Below are 17,142 nucleotides of genomic sequence, written 5' to 3'. Positions count from 1 at the left end.
GAAACAAAGAATAGATTTTCAATTTTTGCGGGTCTTTTGGGTAGAGAATCAGACGTATTTTAGGAACATTTTTGAGAATTTTCAGAAGTAGTAAATGTTGGTATAAAATTATATAACTGTATTTGAGAATTTACTCGAATGAAAATTTCAATTTCATTATCGCATATAATTGATATGAATGTTGTAATTTAAATATATAAAAAAAAATCTTTACAATTTTGGGGGAAGAAAAAAGATGCGCTATTAGAACACTCAAATAGCTAAAATTTAATATATTTGAATAAATTAGAGCACGTCCAATGCAACGATATAGGTGTTGCTATTTTTATAATATAGCATCACTTAAATCAAGTCACTGGTAGTGCTAAAGTAGGTGTTATTGCTATAATATACTTCATCTGTTCCTCTCATTTTTTTATTGTTTTTTCCCTGCTTGATACGTATTTTAAGGCGCATATAAAACATAGTTCCGTAATTTATTTTTGAAATTTTCTTTTTCTGTATAGAAGTTTAAACGTCAAACTTTTATTCAGAAGAAAATTTTTTTGTATAGAAGTTTAAACGTCAAACTTTTATCCAGAAGAAAAAAATATTCAAAACAATTTATTAAACTATGTTTTTAAAGAGCATTTAAATGTGTATCGAACCATCGTCCCCCAATGTAAACAATTGAGGGAGGGAGGGAGGGAGGGAGGGAGGGGGGGGGGGGGTAACACTCAACTCCAATGGGATGCTAGACTTGAATGTAAAATAGCAAAATGTTATCCTTGATGCTAAATATAAAATCAAGTATAGATGATGCTATTATTGCCACATAAGCATGCAAGTGACAAAATGCAATAATAAAGTAATAGTGTCAAATATAATTATGTACTTTATGATTATGTAATTAGAATATAGTTCTATTTGAATGTGTTTGGTACTATTTTGCATTTACCATTGAACCATATGTTCTATTTTAGCACCAAAAACTACTTTCCAGTTTCAAATTATAACAATAACTACATCTATTTTAACATCACTATTGAATTTGTTTTTCAAGAATTTAGCACTTCAATGCAATGCTCTATAAGATGCCAAAATAGAAAAATATTATACTTGGTTCTAAATATAGAACCAAATATAGATTATTTAGAATCAAATATAAATGTAACCATAATTGCCACATGAGCAATGTAGGTGGAAATTTGCAGGGAAATGAATATAAAAACAATTTTGATATCATTTTTTGTACTTGTGTACATATATTACAACTCTTTGATTCTCTTTTAAAATCATTTATTGGAGCATGAAAATTTTTTAACATCAAAATATACATTTTGATTTCTTATTATAACAATATCTACGTCTATTTTAACTTTAGCTCTTATAAGAAAAAGGAAATACTATATCCAGAGCAAATCTTTTATATCCAGAGCAAACAAGCATAAAAAGACAAAACTAACCCGTGCATACACAATAAAAGCAAAAGAAAAAAACAATATGAGGGATAATTTTGTTTTTTCATGCTTGTTTTCCCTGGATATAAAAAATTTGTTTTGGATATACTCCTCTATCCCATTTTAAGTGTCCACTTTGCCAAAAAAAAAATTCCCAAAATATGTGTCATACTCTTTAACCCATGCAAGTTTTTACTAGTCCCAATACAGTATTAAATACAACCAACTAGTTCCAATATGAAGAAAGATCAAATACATAGCAGGAGTGGTGTTACACGTAATTAATATTTATAAAAACAAGATGAATAGGTGTGTGGAAGATAATGATAAAAACATTACATTAATTGTTTCTTAAGATGTGTGAAATTTGCAAAGTGGACACTTAAAATGGGATGGAGGAAGTAATATTTTCCATAAAAAAAATGTTGCTAAAAAGGATTGCATTGGCAGAAACATCTCACAACACTTCGCTTTTATCGATAAAGCGGGACTAGCATACTTTTTGTTTTGCTAATCGGGATAATCACACTTAATTAAGCGAAAAATGGGATTGTGGAGTTGGAACACCTAATCCCTTCAAGAATATTTTACCAGTTGCTCCAAAATAAGATTACTCTTTTCACGGGCTCGAAAATTTTAAAAATGAGCAAGTTTAAATTGTAATGAATGGGTGCAGGTAAATACGTAAATGATATAGGCAACAAGGATTAGCCATGAATGAAATCACATGGCACCAAAAGGCTCGGGGAGTGAGAGAAATCTTTATTGATCATAATTCACGACTAAGTTTTTATTGAAGGTAGGCTCGATTTCGAAATGGTCAATCTACCCCCTTCAGCTCGTCCGTATGTTTTGCTTTGAATTATCAATGGCAGATCTTGACTTTGCCTGCAGTATAGTGAATCATGAATAATTTTCTCTTAGATTTGCTAACGGCATAATATCCGGTGGGAATTATGATCAAGGAAAGTGTGTCGTGTTGATAGATCAGTTTTGTAAAGTTTTGAACATTTTGGTGGTAATACACGGTGGTTGATTATTCAAGAGTAGGCATATAAATATATCAATGTATTTCATTGAGATTCTACTCTTTTTTATTCATGAAATTCAGAAATGTTAAACTCAAATTCAAAAAAAAATATATTATAATATGAATTGTTTGAAATTATTTATTTCATATCGACGATTTAATGAATTTTTAGAATTGTAATTATGATTTTTTCTGATTTTAATTTTTATCGGCTTATTTTATGTTATTATTGTTTTATATCAAATGCTTGTAGTCAAATCCGAACTTAAGTTAGTGGCCAAGAAAGATAAAATACAACCTAACATGAATGAGTAAAAGGAAAAAAAAATTCACTGAGTGGTAAATTCCTAAAGACACAATAAGTTGGGTGGTAAAAAAAAAATATATTTTCCCGTATATATATATTGAAAGAAAAATTCCTTTATAAACGTTTAGCCTTTATAAAAAACCTAGAAAACAGACTAAGAGACAGTTTGGCTGAGATTATAACCTGTGGCTTTAATCTAACTTATGTCCTAAGCTTTAATACGTACGTTTGAGTAATTTTGACTTTTTTATAATTTCTGAATTATTAAATATATAATAATAAAAATAAACATGATTTGTAAGTACTAATGTCTTATGAATAAATTTATTCCAAAAAATTGTTTGAAAAAATTTATTTAGTGAAAAAATACGTCAAAATTAACTTCTGACTCTAATTTAGTTTCTGCTTGTTTCTAATTTAAGCGAACTTCTTACTTATTACACACACATATATCTTTCAGATAAAAATCAGAAAATTATTTAAATCTCGAATTTTAGATCCATGCAAACAAGCTCAAAGTATGAACGTATGATGCGACTTTGAAACAATTCGTCCCATTGCTCGACTTACACTTTTCATTATAATTAAATATTAAATAATAATAAATATGTGAGTAAAGTTCTATGGAGAATACTTTTATTGGAAACTGTGGAGACCACTTTTATTGGAGACCGTGGAGACATGCAAGTGAAATATTGCATAAAAACATTGCAAAACGTATAGTTTTGCACATCATGTTGTACGAAATCATTATTACATTTTAAAATCTTGAATATCATATAAGTTTCGCATGCAGAACATTACAAAATGTTATATTCTACGAAATATATTTAGTTTGCCGGACATTGTTCAACTTGCAGAACATACATTATATACTTATGAAACATAGATGATCTTCAACAATTTTAATGAATACATGATATTTGTTGAACATACTTCACAAAATAATGTATTTTATAGTGTTTTGATTGCAGAACATAAGTGGTCTCCACGGTCTCCAATAAAAGTGGTCTCCATGGAAATTTACTCATAAATATGTAATAGCAAGAGCAATTTTGAGTAATAAATTTATACTGTATGAACGAAAAAGATAACGACAAGAAAAAGATGGTGAAACCGTAAATAGGAATTGTATTGACATATCCGTCACACCTACGGCTATGGAAAACCTTATATTATAATTCGAGGACAACTAGACAGAACTAGTTACCACTTACCAGTAGTACTATACATACACTTGTGAATACACCTTTAGTTTACAATACATAAAAGAAAGAGAGACGTTGGGCATCTCATTTGTCTCTTTTTAAATCTTGAAATCAAGTCCAGACTCTAGCTTCTGTTTGTGTGTACAACTAGAGAAACACAACACAGACACACACTTACACATACTCTTACACACACTATCACAAGTTCAGGTTATGACCACTCATCTTTCTCTCAAACACCACTCTTTCAAACACTATTCACATCAATCAAAAAAATAAAAATATTCCCACTCAACCCTTTTGAATTTTACTCAAAACCCACCATTTTTCTCAGCTCAAATTTGCACCAAACTAAAAAAGATGGAATTTTTGGCCTTTTTAGCAGCCTAATTTAAGACCCAAGTTGTAATTTTTTGAACCTCTTGTTTGCTTGGTTTGCTAAATGGAGAGTGTGGAAGAGAAGAGTAAGAAGAGTTATGGGTTTGAATCATCTGGTGATTCAGTGCCTGAGAATAGAGAAAGTAACTCAAGTTCAAGCAGATCAAGCTCTGAGAGTGCTGTGGTAGATGAACACAAGAACAAAGAATGTTCTCCTTTGGGCTGGCCTATTAGAAAAGCCCACTTACAAAAATGTGCCGTTCCTGATGATTCTGGCGATGAAGACAAAGCCCTGTTGGGTGATTCCAAGAAGAAGCAAGATTTGAGTGTGACCCTTGCAGGTAAATAAAAAATTACAAGAGATATGTTTTCTTGATTTTGGTATTTACTATGTGGCTTTTGTGGATGTGGTTCAAAATTTGAATTTTTTAGTTGTTGAGTTGGGTAGTTTACTAATTTTAGCTTTTCTGCTTTACTGACACTCTTTATCCTTTTCTTTTGGTAATTTTATATGGTGATTTGATAGAAATGGAGATGATGAAAGAGAGGTTTGCAAAATTGTTGTTGGGTGAAGACATGTCCGGAAGTGGCAAAGGGGTTTGCACTGCTTTGGCCATTTCAAATGCCATCACTAATCTATGTGGTACTACTTCATTCTCATTTATATGTCTATGATGAGAGGTTATGTTGTAGTGCTAAAATTGAGTTTGACATTCCTTATAATAATTGTAAATTATTGGTGTTCTTGCGGCAGCCACGGCATTTGGCCAGCTTTGGAGATTGGAACCATTGTCTTCTGAGAAGAAAGCAATGTGGAAAAGAGAAATGGAATGTCTTCTCTGCGTAAGCGATCACATTGTTGAGCTCATACCTACTTGGCAAACGTTTCCTGACGGAAGTAAGCTAGAGGTAATATACATTTTCAACTCAAGCTTTGATAAACATATTCTTTGATGTATTTGCTTTTTATTTAGGTTACTTTTTCTATGTTGTAAGGCTTGAATTGTAGGAGCTCGAAACTTAGAATTTGATTTCACAAGAATATATGAATACCATTCTGCTATCAGTATGATGCTCTTTCTGTACTTGCTGACTCTTGAAAATTGGGATATTTCTGGTTAAGTCCACATTCAAGATAAACTTGCCCGATATGTTGATTCTTGGATGTATTTTTTACCCTGCTGTGATTTTCCAGGTAATGACCTGCAGACCACGGGCTGATCTTTTTATCAATCTCCCAGCTCTTCGTAAGCTGGACAACATGCTAATTGTAAGGCTTATACTACCTTTTATATGTCTTGTCTGGAATCACTAGTTGTATAATGCCTAACAGTTTCACTCCCTCTTCATCACCACAGGAAATCTTGGATAGTTTCAGCAAGACAGAGTTTTGGTATATTGATCAAGGGATCATAACTAGTGATGCCGATGGATCAACCATTCTTCGTAAATCCATGCAACGCCAAGAGGAGAAATGGTGGCTTCCGGTGCCTCGTGTTCCCTCAGGTGGTCTCCTAGAAGATACAAGAAAACAGTTGAACTACAAGCGGGAATGTGCAAATCAAATACTAAAAGCTTCCATGTCCATCAATGGCATAACTTTAGCTGAGATGAAAGTTCCTGATTCATATTTGGAAACTCTTCCAAAGGTTTGGCAATCTTTCTACTGTTTCACATACTTCTAATTTTGCACATTCAATAAAAATTTTAACAAAACTTTTATTTATGTTGTAACAAACTCACTCACCACCTTACTATATATTAAATGCATTTAAATCTGCATCTTGTATGAAGTTGTAAATTTAAAGGGGCAAGTACGTACCAGTAAATTATCATTGTCCCCATTTACTGCAGCGTCTCTCTTTATACATCACACTGAAGGAGAGTTGTTTGTTGACAGAGATGGACCACAAATCCCCATTGTAGTACTAATTACCCCATTTATGCATCACATGTTTACTTTAAATAATACTCCATGTAGCAAAATTGACAGTAAAACGTTTTTCTTCTGTGTAGAATGGCAGGGCCTGTCTAGGGGATGTCATCTATCGGTATATCACTTCCGAATATTTCTCAGCAGAGTGTCTGCTCGATTGCCTCGACTTGTCTAACGAACATGCTGCCTTGGAAATAGCAAATCGCGTGGAGACATCAATCTATGTATGGCGCAGAAGACTCCACTCGAAACCAATAACTAATGCAAATCGTTCAACTGCTAAATCATCTTGGGAGATGGTTAGAGATCTAATGGTTGATGGAGATACTAAGAGGGAATTGCTTGCTGAAAGAGCTGAAAGCCTCTTGCTTTGCTTAAAACAGCGGTTTCCTGGTCTGACCCAAACTTCACTAGACACTACCAAGATCCAGTGCAACATGGTAAATTCCTGAACAATAATCTAGACATTTAGTTCCGTTTTTAGGTTTTTAGTTATATAGTTGTTGACTCTTCTTCAACCTTTTCAGGATGTAGGGAAATCCATTTTAGAAGGTTATTCCAGAGTCCTTGAGAGCCTTGCGTTCAATATTGTAGCAAGAATTGATGATTTGCTGTATGTTGATGATTTAACTAGGAATGCTGGCAAGATTCCTTCAGTTCCTACTATCAGTGTAATTTCTCACAAAAGAGTTAACATCCCATATTCAGTGCCAGCCTCTGGCACTCCTTACAAATCAGCATTCGGCACACCAAAGTTTTCACCAGCTAAGGTGGTGAATAGTCCTGCAAAGGGAGAGAGAACTCCATTTCTTGGTGCCAACATTGACAAGCCACCCCGACGTGGCTTTGGAGTCAAAAGAGTCTTGACTAATTATCTTGTTGGCGAGACAAAACTGAAGAACATTGGCAATCAACTTGAAGGACCACCTGGTTCTTCTATTGGAAGCAAAATTGTCGAAGTCGTGGCCTCTGGAACTCAAAAGGAAAATAACGAGCATCAGAAGGAGGTGTCGGCTCATCACAAGGGAAGTCGACTAAGACAGATGGATCGATGAGCACCGAGATTTGAGCAAACTGAATTAGCTGAATTTGATGTTACATATGATAGAACATACATGATAAAGATGTGGAGAAAGTTACAAATAGGCTTAAATTAGTTACTTTGTTGTTACTGAATTCTTAATATTTGTTTATTTGCTGATGAGGTATTTTATGTATCGGTTCTATGTTCTTATCTATGCATAGTGTGCTTCCTACTTCTAATCTTTAATTTAGTTCACTTGATTTGCTTAATACGTGCAAGAACAATTCGAGTATAATCTCAAATAGACACAAAAAAATAATAAAATAATAATGGAAAACGCACAGTTCAATATGAAATGCAGGTCATTTCGGAGGTGGCGTTGCTTCTCAATTGCTTCTGAATTTACGTGTAGTACAAAGTTAAATATTACTACTTACGAATTAACATCATCAAGTCGTTGTAGTATAGTGGTAAGTATTCCCGCCTGTCACGCGGGTGACCCGGGTTCGATCCCCGGCAGCGGCGTATTTTTTCACAAATTTTCAATAGTTTTGCACTGCAGCACTTCTGCGCTTGTGCTTCAGGCCTTGAGCCCTTTGACTACTTGCAGACAGGCATCACATATATTCTTTTCCTTTCTCATACAACTGATTCAAGCTCAATTGTGAAATGGTAGACTAGAAAAACAAAGAAATATAAAAAGTCCGAACCAATATATTCTGCGTATTGCGATTCTATCTAGATCTTTTTCTTTTACAATTTTACTAATAATTTCATCTCAAATGTCCACAACCAAATGATGCAAGTCACCGCATGCTGATACTAACTTTTTCATGTTTTTTATTTGAGATAGCAAACATAAAACATTTGGCACTTATCTGTAGTGCCCAGACACTGGCCACCAGGTCAGATAAGCCAGTACTCTTCTTCATTGTTTATGTCAAATGGTGTCGATGAGAAATGGCGTTCATTTATCAGTGCGGTTGGTGAGCTACATTGTGCAAAGGGCTCAGAGAAAAAAAAGTTTGTAAAATAAATAAATAGGTCATTTGAAGATGATAAACACCATGTCATGATTATGAGCACTACTTTAACAAGTCGGTTAAGTCCATTTGTTCATATTATCATATACTTTGAGTAAGTGCTGCATTAGAGTATCTATGTGTCTTCTAATGCTTTCTCCACTCAGATGTCGCGCATTAGGTTTAATCATTTATGAAGCTCAGCTTTCAGTATATAAAGCCCCTGAAGTTGCAAGTATGATCACTCATTCACTCATTCTGCAATACCACATTAGCTAAGTAAAATGGAAGCTCAAATGAAGTACATCTGCATTCTTGGATTCATTGTAGTTCTGGGGATTGCTGTTGGATTCAATGGAGTAGAAGCACGTTATGAATGTGGAAAGAACACGACCCCGGACATGGAAGCGTTCAAGCTGGCTCCTTGTGCATCTGCAGCGCAAGATACAGACTCGACGCCTTCCAGCAGCTGCTGTGCTCAGGTGAAGAAAATGGGACAGAATCCGCCTTGCCTCTGTGCTGTTATGCTCTCTAATACTGCTAAGAGCTCTGGTGTCAAGCCCGAGGTCGCTATAATGATTCCCAAGCGCTGCAATCTTGCTGATCGCCCAATTGGTTACAAATGTGGAGGTACATTACCTTTCAGACAGTGCTGCACATTTTCCTATTTCTTTAAATTTGTTTTGCTAATATTGTCACTACCGCAACTCACAATTTTGCATCTGTTTTGCAGCTTACACATTGCCTTGAAGCGTGAAGAGAAGTAACATATTTTACTGTGGAGTGTTTGTGTGCTCTAGTGATGATGTAATTTGATCAATTGTAGTCTTCAAATGTTAGCTAGTTTATCTAGCTAATAACTTGAATGTCGTATCCAGACTTGTGAACAATGAATAAATATCTGGCAGTTAATGTTTCAAAACCACTTGTGTTTGCTTTAATTTTGATAGTCCTGAGTACTAATGTTTGATTCAGAATGTGATCTTATATGGATGCTTGTACAATACATGCATATCTGATCTGCAGTTTGTATGACATATTATTTGCTACGGACTTCTGGAAAACAGAGATTAATATAACAAAGAAAATGCCTAGTGAATTAGGCAAATGTGGGCTGCAGATGCAGAGTACAAGTTACAAATTAATTAGACCAGTGCCCATACAAAAACTAAGCCAGGTTTACTACAAACTTGGCAAATTCACGGTTTTCATGTAAAAATGGTAAATCAGTAACTTTTCTATTGTTTAACACCTTCGGAAAGTGATTTTTTTTTTTTTAAAAAAATAAATGTATATAATTTTTTTGATATGTAGCCTTCTTTTTCTTCTATAAACTAAATAAGTAACCTGAGTAGAACGGGAAGTGACAATTCCTCTCTTTTTCACTCCCTCTACCTCTCCTCTCCTTGTGTGTGACTGAGTCACTGAGAATAAGCAGATTGATTAAATTATATATATACTCTGCTAATGTGACGGGATAATTTGATGTATACCAATTTTTCCATCCATTCATATTCGCAAGATCATCTGTTAATACTCGAATCAGAACATGGCTAGCTTAATGCACAATACATATTCCTTGTAGTTGCATTTGACACCAGATCATTAAACTAGATGCCTTATACAATTTGTTTAAGATATCTTCTGTAATGGAGTTTCGAAAGTTAGAATACTAATCTAACAAAGAAAAAACTAGTTTGATCGATCACTTACATCTCACATCTTCTTACTTGTATCTTGTTATGCTATACCTCTCTCTTTATACTAATCTACGAACAAAAGAAACAAAAAGACATGGCACACAATATACTCTTAGAACTCTGTAAAAATATGAAGTATAGTCCAAGAACTGAGGAGGCTGGCCTAATATCAAGTGAAAAAGCCCATCATCATATCAGACAACATCAAGTACCTCAATTTAAAACTCTTCTTCAAGATTTCTTTATCTACTTTCACCTGTTCTTCAAATCTCTTTTTTGCTTCCTCTTCCAATATTTTCTGGTTATAAGGATCAAACTGTTGATGCTTTTTACATGTGGCAAAATAGCAAATTGCCTTGGCCATAATTTGAAGAATGAATTTAAATATGGTGGTTCACAATTGAATACATGGACAGGACAGGCATTATATAGACAGAGTTAAATGTATCTGAATCATAGTAGGTTTAGATTTTATATACCCGTTTATTACAATTTCGCAAAGGGAAAACCAAGTGCACAGAGAAGCCCTCAAAAGTGGTTATACTTGGGTGACAAGTAACCTTCGGATATTATGAGAACGTGATAGGATCACTAGCCTAAAATTATCGATTATTATAAGCAAACATATTAACACAAATGATTATTAAGAAAAATTCAAATTCAGAAATCAATATCAATCATCAATATCAATCAATCAATCATCAATCATCAATCATCAATCATCAATCATCAATATACTTATATAAAGGAGAAGCGATGGCGTGTAGGTGGCGCCTCTCATATCGCTCCGTTCTATTTTTCTAATTTTTTGGAATTTTTGGATGCAAAATAGCTTAAAAGTTTTAATTTTTCTAATTTTTTGGAATTTTTGAATGAAAAATATCAAAAATTAGAACTACTTTTTTTAGTTTCGGATATATTAGAAGCAAGTTTCAGAATATAATTTTGTTTCAGATTATATATGCAATATAGTAGCTTAAAAATTTTAATCTGATTTTGTTTCTATATAAAGGAGATTTGAGGGGCCTGTGGGTGGCGCCTCTCAAATCGCTCCGTTCCATTTTTCTAATTTTCTGGAATTTTCGGATGAAAATATCAAAAATTAGAAATACCTTTTTTTTAGTTTCAGATATATTAGAAGCAAGTTTCGGAATCTGATTTGGTTTCAGATTATTTATGGAATCAAGGGTAGTTATACACTGCTATCTCACGGATTTAAGTTAGATGTTTTTGTGCATAATCAATCGAAAAAAATTGGAGGAAGGTGACAATGTAAGAACATGATTTCTTTTCAAAAACAAAAAAAAAATAAAAAATTAAGATTCGTCGTGCTTTAAATTGTTAATTACGCGTAGAAATTTATTTTCATTTTTTCACCATGAATTATAGTCCAATTTTGCAATTATATATATTAGTATTAGTATTACATCAACATTTTTATAATATAAAATTTATTTTATCCTATAAATATTAATTTTTAATCATTAATATACTTTTTATAGATCGCCACAAAATTATTACATTCTACAAATATTAATATTGAATTATTAATATAATTTTTATAGGTCGCCGCAACGCGCGGCTTCTCAACTAGTTTCTTCCGGAACGGGTGACTGGTAGATTTTTCCAAAAAAAAACCTTTTTACCTTCAGTAACAATATAATTTTTAAATATTCTTTTCTAGAAAAAAGTCAATCGATATCTATTTCTATCTATATATTTATATATTATATAAAACAGAATTCCTAGACAGTCTCAAATCATCAAATTGTATTTTTTTTTCCTAGAGCTCCTCTAATTTAAGTACTAAAATTTAATTTGTTTTTTCCGATAACCTAATTTTCAAGAAAGCAAATAACGAAAAATAGATCCAAAATATGAAAGATTTTTTAATTTATAAGGAAGAAAAATTCGAATTCATCTTTAATTTCCTTTTTCTCATATCTTCTTAATTGTGTTCTTTTTTGCGCTAAAACTTCTTTAATTTGAATATCAAACATCAATTTTTTTAAGGGTTGAATTAACTTAACTCTTGATATAATGATCAAGTAAAGATAATGATAAGATAACAAAGTAGAAAAATGATATAAAATAAAACTTTTATAACCACCAACTTATTTTAATTATAATAAAATAGATGTTTATATGAAAAATGCATGTCTAAATATTAATAGTTAGCTTTACAATTAACCCTATCTGTTTAGCACATTCATCACATGAAAACAAAACAATAACCTTTACCACATTAATAATTATTGTGTCTCGATAATAATTAATTAAATTAACTAATTGAATTAACTAGTATTATAAACATTTACTCCCTCCATCCCAAATTAGATGAGCTAGTTGACTTCGGGCACGTAACTTAAGATGCATTGACCGCCTAGTTCCGAAATTCATTTTTTTAATTTTTCTTTTGTAAACGAAAATTTCATATTTAAATTTTTATTTACAAAAATAAAATTTTAAAAATAAGTAATGTAGCTATGCGGTCAATGGACTTTAAAGTGCGTGACCGAGCTTATCTAATTTAGGATGGAGGGAGTAAATAATCTTTATTCAACGACGTGGAATGTTACGTAATCATCTTGCAATGAGAGCCCATAATAAATCCGGAAAGTATTCCAAGATAATGGCCACTGTTAATCTGCAGGTCAGTAGGTGCGTTCATCTCCTTTATTAGAAGCATGTGAGATTGTGAGGCTCTGATAAGTTGAAAACAACAGCATAATCCTCGGCTCTTATAATTCTAGCTTGCCTTTATTCCGATGTATACCTCTCACGACAATAATTTTTCAATTTACAGTATAGGCCAAATGTTCATGCTTACGTACAAAATGGTGCTATTGGGTAAAACAACAAGTGTGAGCATATACGTAATTAGTTTTAGTCATATAAAGCAAGAAGTCGACAGGATAACATTTCATACATCGCTCTTGTGAGTTGCAAGATAACATGTTGTAATTTGAGTCGGGGGCCTGTCATGAATGCCTGTTAAATTGGACAAGTGGGATGGTAGAGAATCCTCGAATATATCATGTATACAATTGAAGTTCATTCAACGTCAATGCATGCATCCAAAGGAATCCAAAACTCTTCCTAGCTCTGGAGCCATGCATCCAAAGGAATCCAAAACTCTTCCTAGCTCTGGAGCCTGAGGAGCCTTGGCGAGACTCTAGCGGATCCTACATGGATTGAGTTGGGTGAGGTGGTTACTAGGTAGTTAGATTATATACAGGGTGGGTGATGACATATAGGGATGGGTGAGGCTAGGTATAATTTATTTTGGTTTTCATTTTCATTTTAATTTTTATTTTATTGGTTTTCATTTGAACAATTGCCTATATATGTATGTTGATATAACTCTGATCATATTGCTCTTATATATGAGAAGATTACGTGCCTGTTTGTCAACGTTAAAATATAGGTCCATATTTTTTCTTATAAAAAATGTATTGTTTTATAATTTTTTTGAAGTAAATATTATAAAAGTGTTTCATATTCGTTATTTGATAAGAAAATAAGATTTTATTTTTGAAAAAATAAAATTTTAAATAATTTTTTTCAAAAATGAATTCCTGTTTTCAAAAATGAATTCCTGTTTTCAAAAAATAAAGCTAACCAAACCACCACTATATATATGTGCTTTTTGAGATCCAAAGAACATTTTGACAAGCAACTAAAAAGCACAACTATCACTTGATCTACAAGATTATGTGTCGTTTGGCTTTAACTTATGATTTTTCAACAAAATACTTATTCATTTTTCAATATTTAACTTATTATAGGAGTATTTGGCTTAATCTATAATTTTTCAATCTAAGATTCATTTTTCAACATTTAACTTGCTATAAAAACAAATTTTTGACACAATCAAATTTAGCTATATTTGACCCTTTTCATGATCAAATTAAACTAAATATGCACCACCGTTATAGATAGGTAAAGTAATAAAGCAACATAAAGCTACACTTCTCATTAGAAAACATAAACTCATGTACAAGGCTTGCTTAAATTGAAATGGTTTACTATAGCTGAAGTAAAAACTAAAAGAAAAAAGACACGGACACTTTAATTAGAAGCACACGAACACGAAGCTTGGCTACTGCTGGCTCTATATATAAGGCAATCCTCTACTGTCATTCCATATTACAATGCACTAATGCAGTAGGTATATTTTTGCAACATCACCACATTTGCAAAGCCAAAGGCTTTAGTAGTACAGGGATCCTGCAAAAACAAGGAACAAAAATGTTTAGTACTAATTATCTGTGCTGCCAACATTTCCTGCATACCAAAACAACAATTAGGCTTAATACCACAGATTAAGTAGCTTGATTACCTTCCCACCAATTCCCACGCGAAGCGCTATTGGAATTACTTCCATGGGAATCATCAGCCCCTCCATCTTTCTTAATCTGATCACACATAACAAACTAATTAGATTAGGCTCATGCATGTTACTGTTAAATCCAAAATTAGTTGTCATGACTCATGAATCATGATATTGATAACTTACTGCATGGTGAGAAGTAGTAGTTTTGGAAGGGGAATTTGGAGAATAAACTTCTTGGGCACCATAGTAAATAGATGAACTATAGTAGCAAGGGTTTGATAACTCATTTTGGTTATAAGTTGAGTTACTAGTCCTGTCTTTGCTTTGCTTGCCACCACTTTCACTTTTGTAATTTCTTTGACTATTGTAATCTGGATAATCATAAAACCCAAAGTTAGTGGTCAGAAAAAGGTAACCACAAGTCCTTCCAAACACTGTTTGATATTCTTATTCAAGCACTTCTTTATGCTGTTAACCACTTGTTGGATTCTTTTCAGGTACATGTCAACTTAAAATTAGGGTTTATGGAATCTGAAAGTGAGCCAATAATGTCAAGAAAGTTCCACACACCTTGGATTCCCTGTTTGGTATTGCCATAATCCTGCTTCCTTGTTGGTCCAGATATAGAGGAATCTCTGCCTAATCCCTTGGATTATATAACAAATATATATCAGAAATGACCAAATATAGGGCAAACACAAATATAGCTTTCACCGAATACCATATATATGTACAAAACATGAGCTCAAATAGTATTGGAACATGATACCGATGTTAAGTCATTCTTTTAATACTTATAATATTTTGTAACGGCGATCAGTAAATAACTATAGGACATCATTCTGTCACCTTTAAGGTCTTAGAAAAATATGTAAATAGAAAAAGCTTACCATGGAAGGAGGTCCAAAAACAGAGCCAAAGACTCCAGTAGAGGAAGAAGATTGTGAAGAATCTTTAGGACCAAAAAGATCCATAGTGAAAGAAGAGGAAGAAGATGAAGAACCAGAAATATTCTTTTTGCTATGCTCCATATATAACACTAGTAGTTTAATTTTCTTTTGTTGTTGTGTGAAACTAACTAACAAAACTACCTCAAATATATAGAAAGATTTTGCAACTACCAAAGCGAAGGAGCAGCCGACACAGCGACCAAAAGTAAATGAGAAATGAAGATAAGATTTGCAGGGCAGAGGAAGGAGAAGAGAGCAGAGGAGAGTGAGAGAGACAGAGCACGTGAAGATGTGCAGTTTGTGTATGAAGAAAAATGAATAAGTGTGATGGGTATTTATAATCCAAGAAAATTAAAGAGGTAACGGAAAAGAATGGTGCACTACTCGCCCATGTGCATTCATCAACCTCCCATAACTAACTTTTCATCAAATATACAGATGCTGGTCAAATTCACATATTTTCATGTCCAATCAAATGTTACCATGTGGCCTTCATGGATACTGCAACTTGCCTCATATATGTGTGAATTAATAATTACTCTCTCCATCTCAAAAGCTTTTCTCGTTTGATATGTCGAGACTGTTCATAACATGAGAAAAATTATGAATTTATCTCATGTGCATGTGTAGCTTGCTCCAGAGTGATATGTATACTTTGTGTATATGTATTGTATTGTAACATGTATATAATCATATAATTGGAATTTTAATTATCTTGGTTGCCTTAGGTTGAGTTTTCATATGATATAAAGGTTTGTAGAACTAGGGTTGTTACTTGGGTGTTCTGGAATTAGATTAAGATTATTATTTGAGTGTTTCACAATCAGATTAAGCCGGATGAGATACCTAACATAGTAGGTTGTGTTCACTTCAATGAGATAGAATGGATGGATAATGAAATGAATTTTATACTTTAACATGGTCAGAGAAAATGTACATAATTTTCATTTCTTCAATCATCTCATTGCTATTATTTTAGCTAAAATTCTAACCTACATATTTTGGAAGGAATGCTAATTTCATTTCTACATCGTGCTTTTTTTTACAATTTTAATCACAAGAAATATAAACTCATTCATATTTACTCAGTATTATTTCACAATTTCTTCTTTCTACATAAATTTTTTATATAATTTTTCATTTCATTTTCCATTCATTCTATTTTATCCAAGTATAACTTTTCATTTCATTTTGCCCTCATTCCATTTCATCCAAGTCCATTTCATCCAGATGAACACAATCTTAGTGTGTTTTGGTGTGTCAATTTTGCTTTAGATCGGATCACGCTTAATTAGAGCATATTTCTTGTCTTGGAATAGACAAGTACTCCCTCCGTCCCATTTTAGTTGTCACATTTCTATTTTTGTTGGTCAAATTGACTAACCTTTGACCAAAAATTATAAGTCACTCTTTCATTATTTTAAAAAATTGAAAATTACATTTTAAAGTAGATTAAAAGTTATTTCCGGTGACACATATTTTGTATTTTTTTAATTGATAAAATATTAATAAATCTCAGTCAAACTTTGATTAATTTGACCAGCACAAAGTCAAAGGTTACAACTAAAATGGGACGGTGGGAGTACTATAATTAAGCACGGATTAGCTATACTAAAATTTTAGTTTAGCCGTTCACCACACTAATTTAATGACCACACAACTGATTAATGTCCTAAATACTCCGATCCAGAAAAATGACCCTCAAATATCATTTAGTAACACTACATCGTCTAGCGTTTTGGTTGTTTCCCAAAAACGCTAGACGATGTAGCGTTTTGTTAGGTTATCCTTACAGAACGCTACATCGTGTAG

General features: G+C 32.8%; 4 protein-coding genes and 1 non-coding gene across 5 annotated transcripts in view; 4 read left to right on the top strand and 1 right to left on the bottom strand.

Annotated features, from left to right (window-relative positions):
• The window catches only part of LOC108214382 (17.8 kDa class I heat shock protein), a 40,331-nt gene extending 30,331 nt beyond the window's left edge, over nt 1–10,000 (top strand). Inside the window, exon 2 of the transcript XR_010290103.1 lies at nt 9,990–10,000. The gene's annotated coding sequence lies outside the window, so the exon portion shown is untranslated. The remainder of the gene's footprint in view (nt 1–9,989) is intronic.
• On the top strand, nt 4,111–7,534 carry LOC108211314 (rop guanine nucleotide exchange factor 5). The gene is made up of 7 exons (XM_064089444.1): nt 4,111–4,703; nt 4,889–5,005; nt 5,117–5,271; nt 5,558–5,632; nt 5,721–6,011; nt 6,379–6,738; nt 6,826–7,534. The coding sequence occupies exons 1-7, from the start codon at nt 4,427–4,429 to the stop codon at nt 7,351–7,353; spliced, it is 1,803 nt and encodes a 600-aa protein (XP_063945514.1). The 5' UTR covers nt 4,111–4,426; the 3' UTR covers nt 7,354–7,534.
• TRNAD-GUC (transfer RNA aspartic acid (anticodon GUC)) lies at nt 7,776–7,847 on the top strand. Its single transcript has one exon. It is a non-coding gene; the product is annotated as a tRNA-Asp (tRNA).
• LOC108213205 (putative lipid-transfer protein DIR1) lies at nt 8,575–9,266 on the top strand. The gene is made up of 2 exons (XM_017384977.2): nt 8,575–8,974; nt 9,078–9,266. Exons 1-2 carry the CDS (start codon nt 8,629–8,631, stop codon nt 9,092–9,094), a joined length of 363 nt encoding a protein of 120 aa, XP_017240466.1. The 5' UTR covers nt 8,575–8,628; the 3' UTR covers nt 9,095–9,266.
• A 3,992-nt stretch (nt 10,001–13,992) lies between the features above and the next one.
• On the bottom strand, nt 13,993–15,649 carry LOC108211519 (uncharacterized). The gene is made up of 5 exons (XM_017383143.2): nt 15,271–15,649; nt 14,951–15,026; nt 14,564–14,751; nt 14,387–14,462; nt 13,993–14,274 (listed from the first exon to the last, which is right to left on the bottom strand). The coding sequence occupies exons 1-5, from the start codon at nt 15,409–15,411 to the stop codon at nt 14,258–14,260; spliced, it is 498 nt and encodes a 165-aa protein (XP_017238632.1). The 5' UTR covers nt 15,412–15,649; the 3' UTR covers nt 13,993–14,257.
• Nucleotides 15,650–17,142: the final 1,493 nt, after the last annotated feature.

The sequence above is a fragment of the Daucus carota genome, chromosome 3, assembly GCF_001625215.2.
Source record: "Daucus carota subsp. sativus chromosome 3, DH1 v3.0, whole genome shotgun sequence".
Classification (NCBI taxonomy): domain Eukaryota; kingdom Viridiplantae; phylum Streptophyta; class Magnoliopsida; order Apiales; family Apiaceae; genus Daucus; species Daucus carota.
Note: the sequence above shows the minus strand (reverse complement) of the source record. Positions and strands in the feature narration are given on the sequence as shown.

What these genes read in the sequence shown, in the direction of transcription:
- LOC108211519 (XM_017383143.2), bottom strand. Translation starts at nt 15,411, where the DNA reads ATGGAGCATAGCAAAAAGAATATTTCTGGTTCTTCATCTTCTTCCTCT. An exon ending in TACCAAACAGGGAATCCAAG is followed by an intron (nt 14,752 to 14,950) that starts GTGTGTGGAACT and finishes ATGATTATCCAG; the next exon opens with ATTACAATAGTCAAAGAAAT. An exon ending in CTACTACTTCTCACCATGCA is followed by an intron (nt 14,463 to 14,563) that starts GTAAGTTATCAA and finishes ATGTGTGATCAG; the next exon opens with ATTAAGAAAGATGGAGGGGC.
- LOC108213205 (XM_017384977.2), top strand. Translation starts at nt 8,629, where the DNA reads ATGGAAGCTCAAATGAAGTACATCTGCATTCTTGGATTCATTGTAGTT.
- LOC108211314 (XM_064089444.1), top strand. Translation starts at nt 4,427, where the DNA reads ATGGAGAGTGTGGAAGAGAAGAGTAAGAAGAGTTATGGGTTTGAATCA. An exon ending in TGCCATCACTAATCTATGTG is followed by an intron (nt 5,006 to 5,116) that starts GTACTACTTCAT and finishes TTCTTGCGGCAG; the next exon opens with CCACGGCATTTGGCCAGCTT. An exon ending in CTGACGGAAGTAAGCTAGAG is followed by an intron (nt 5,272 to 5,557) that starts GTAATATACATT and finishes GTGATTTTCCAG; the next exon opens with GTAATGACCTGCAGACCACG.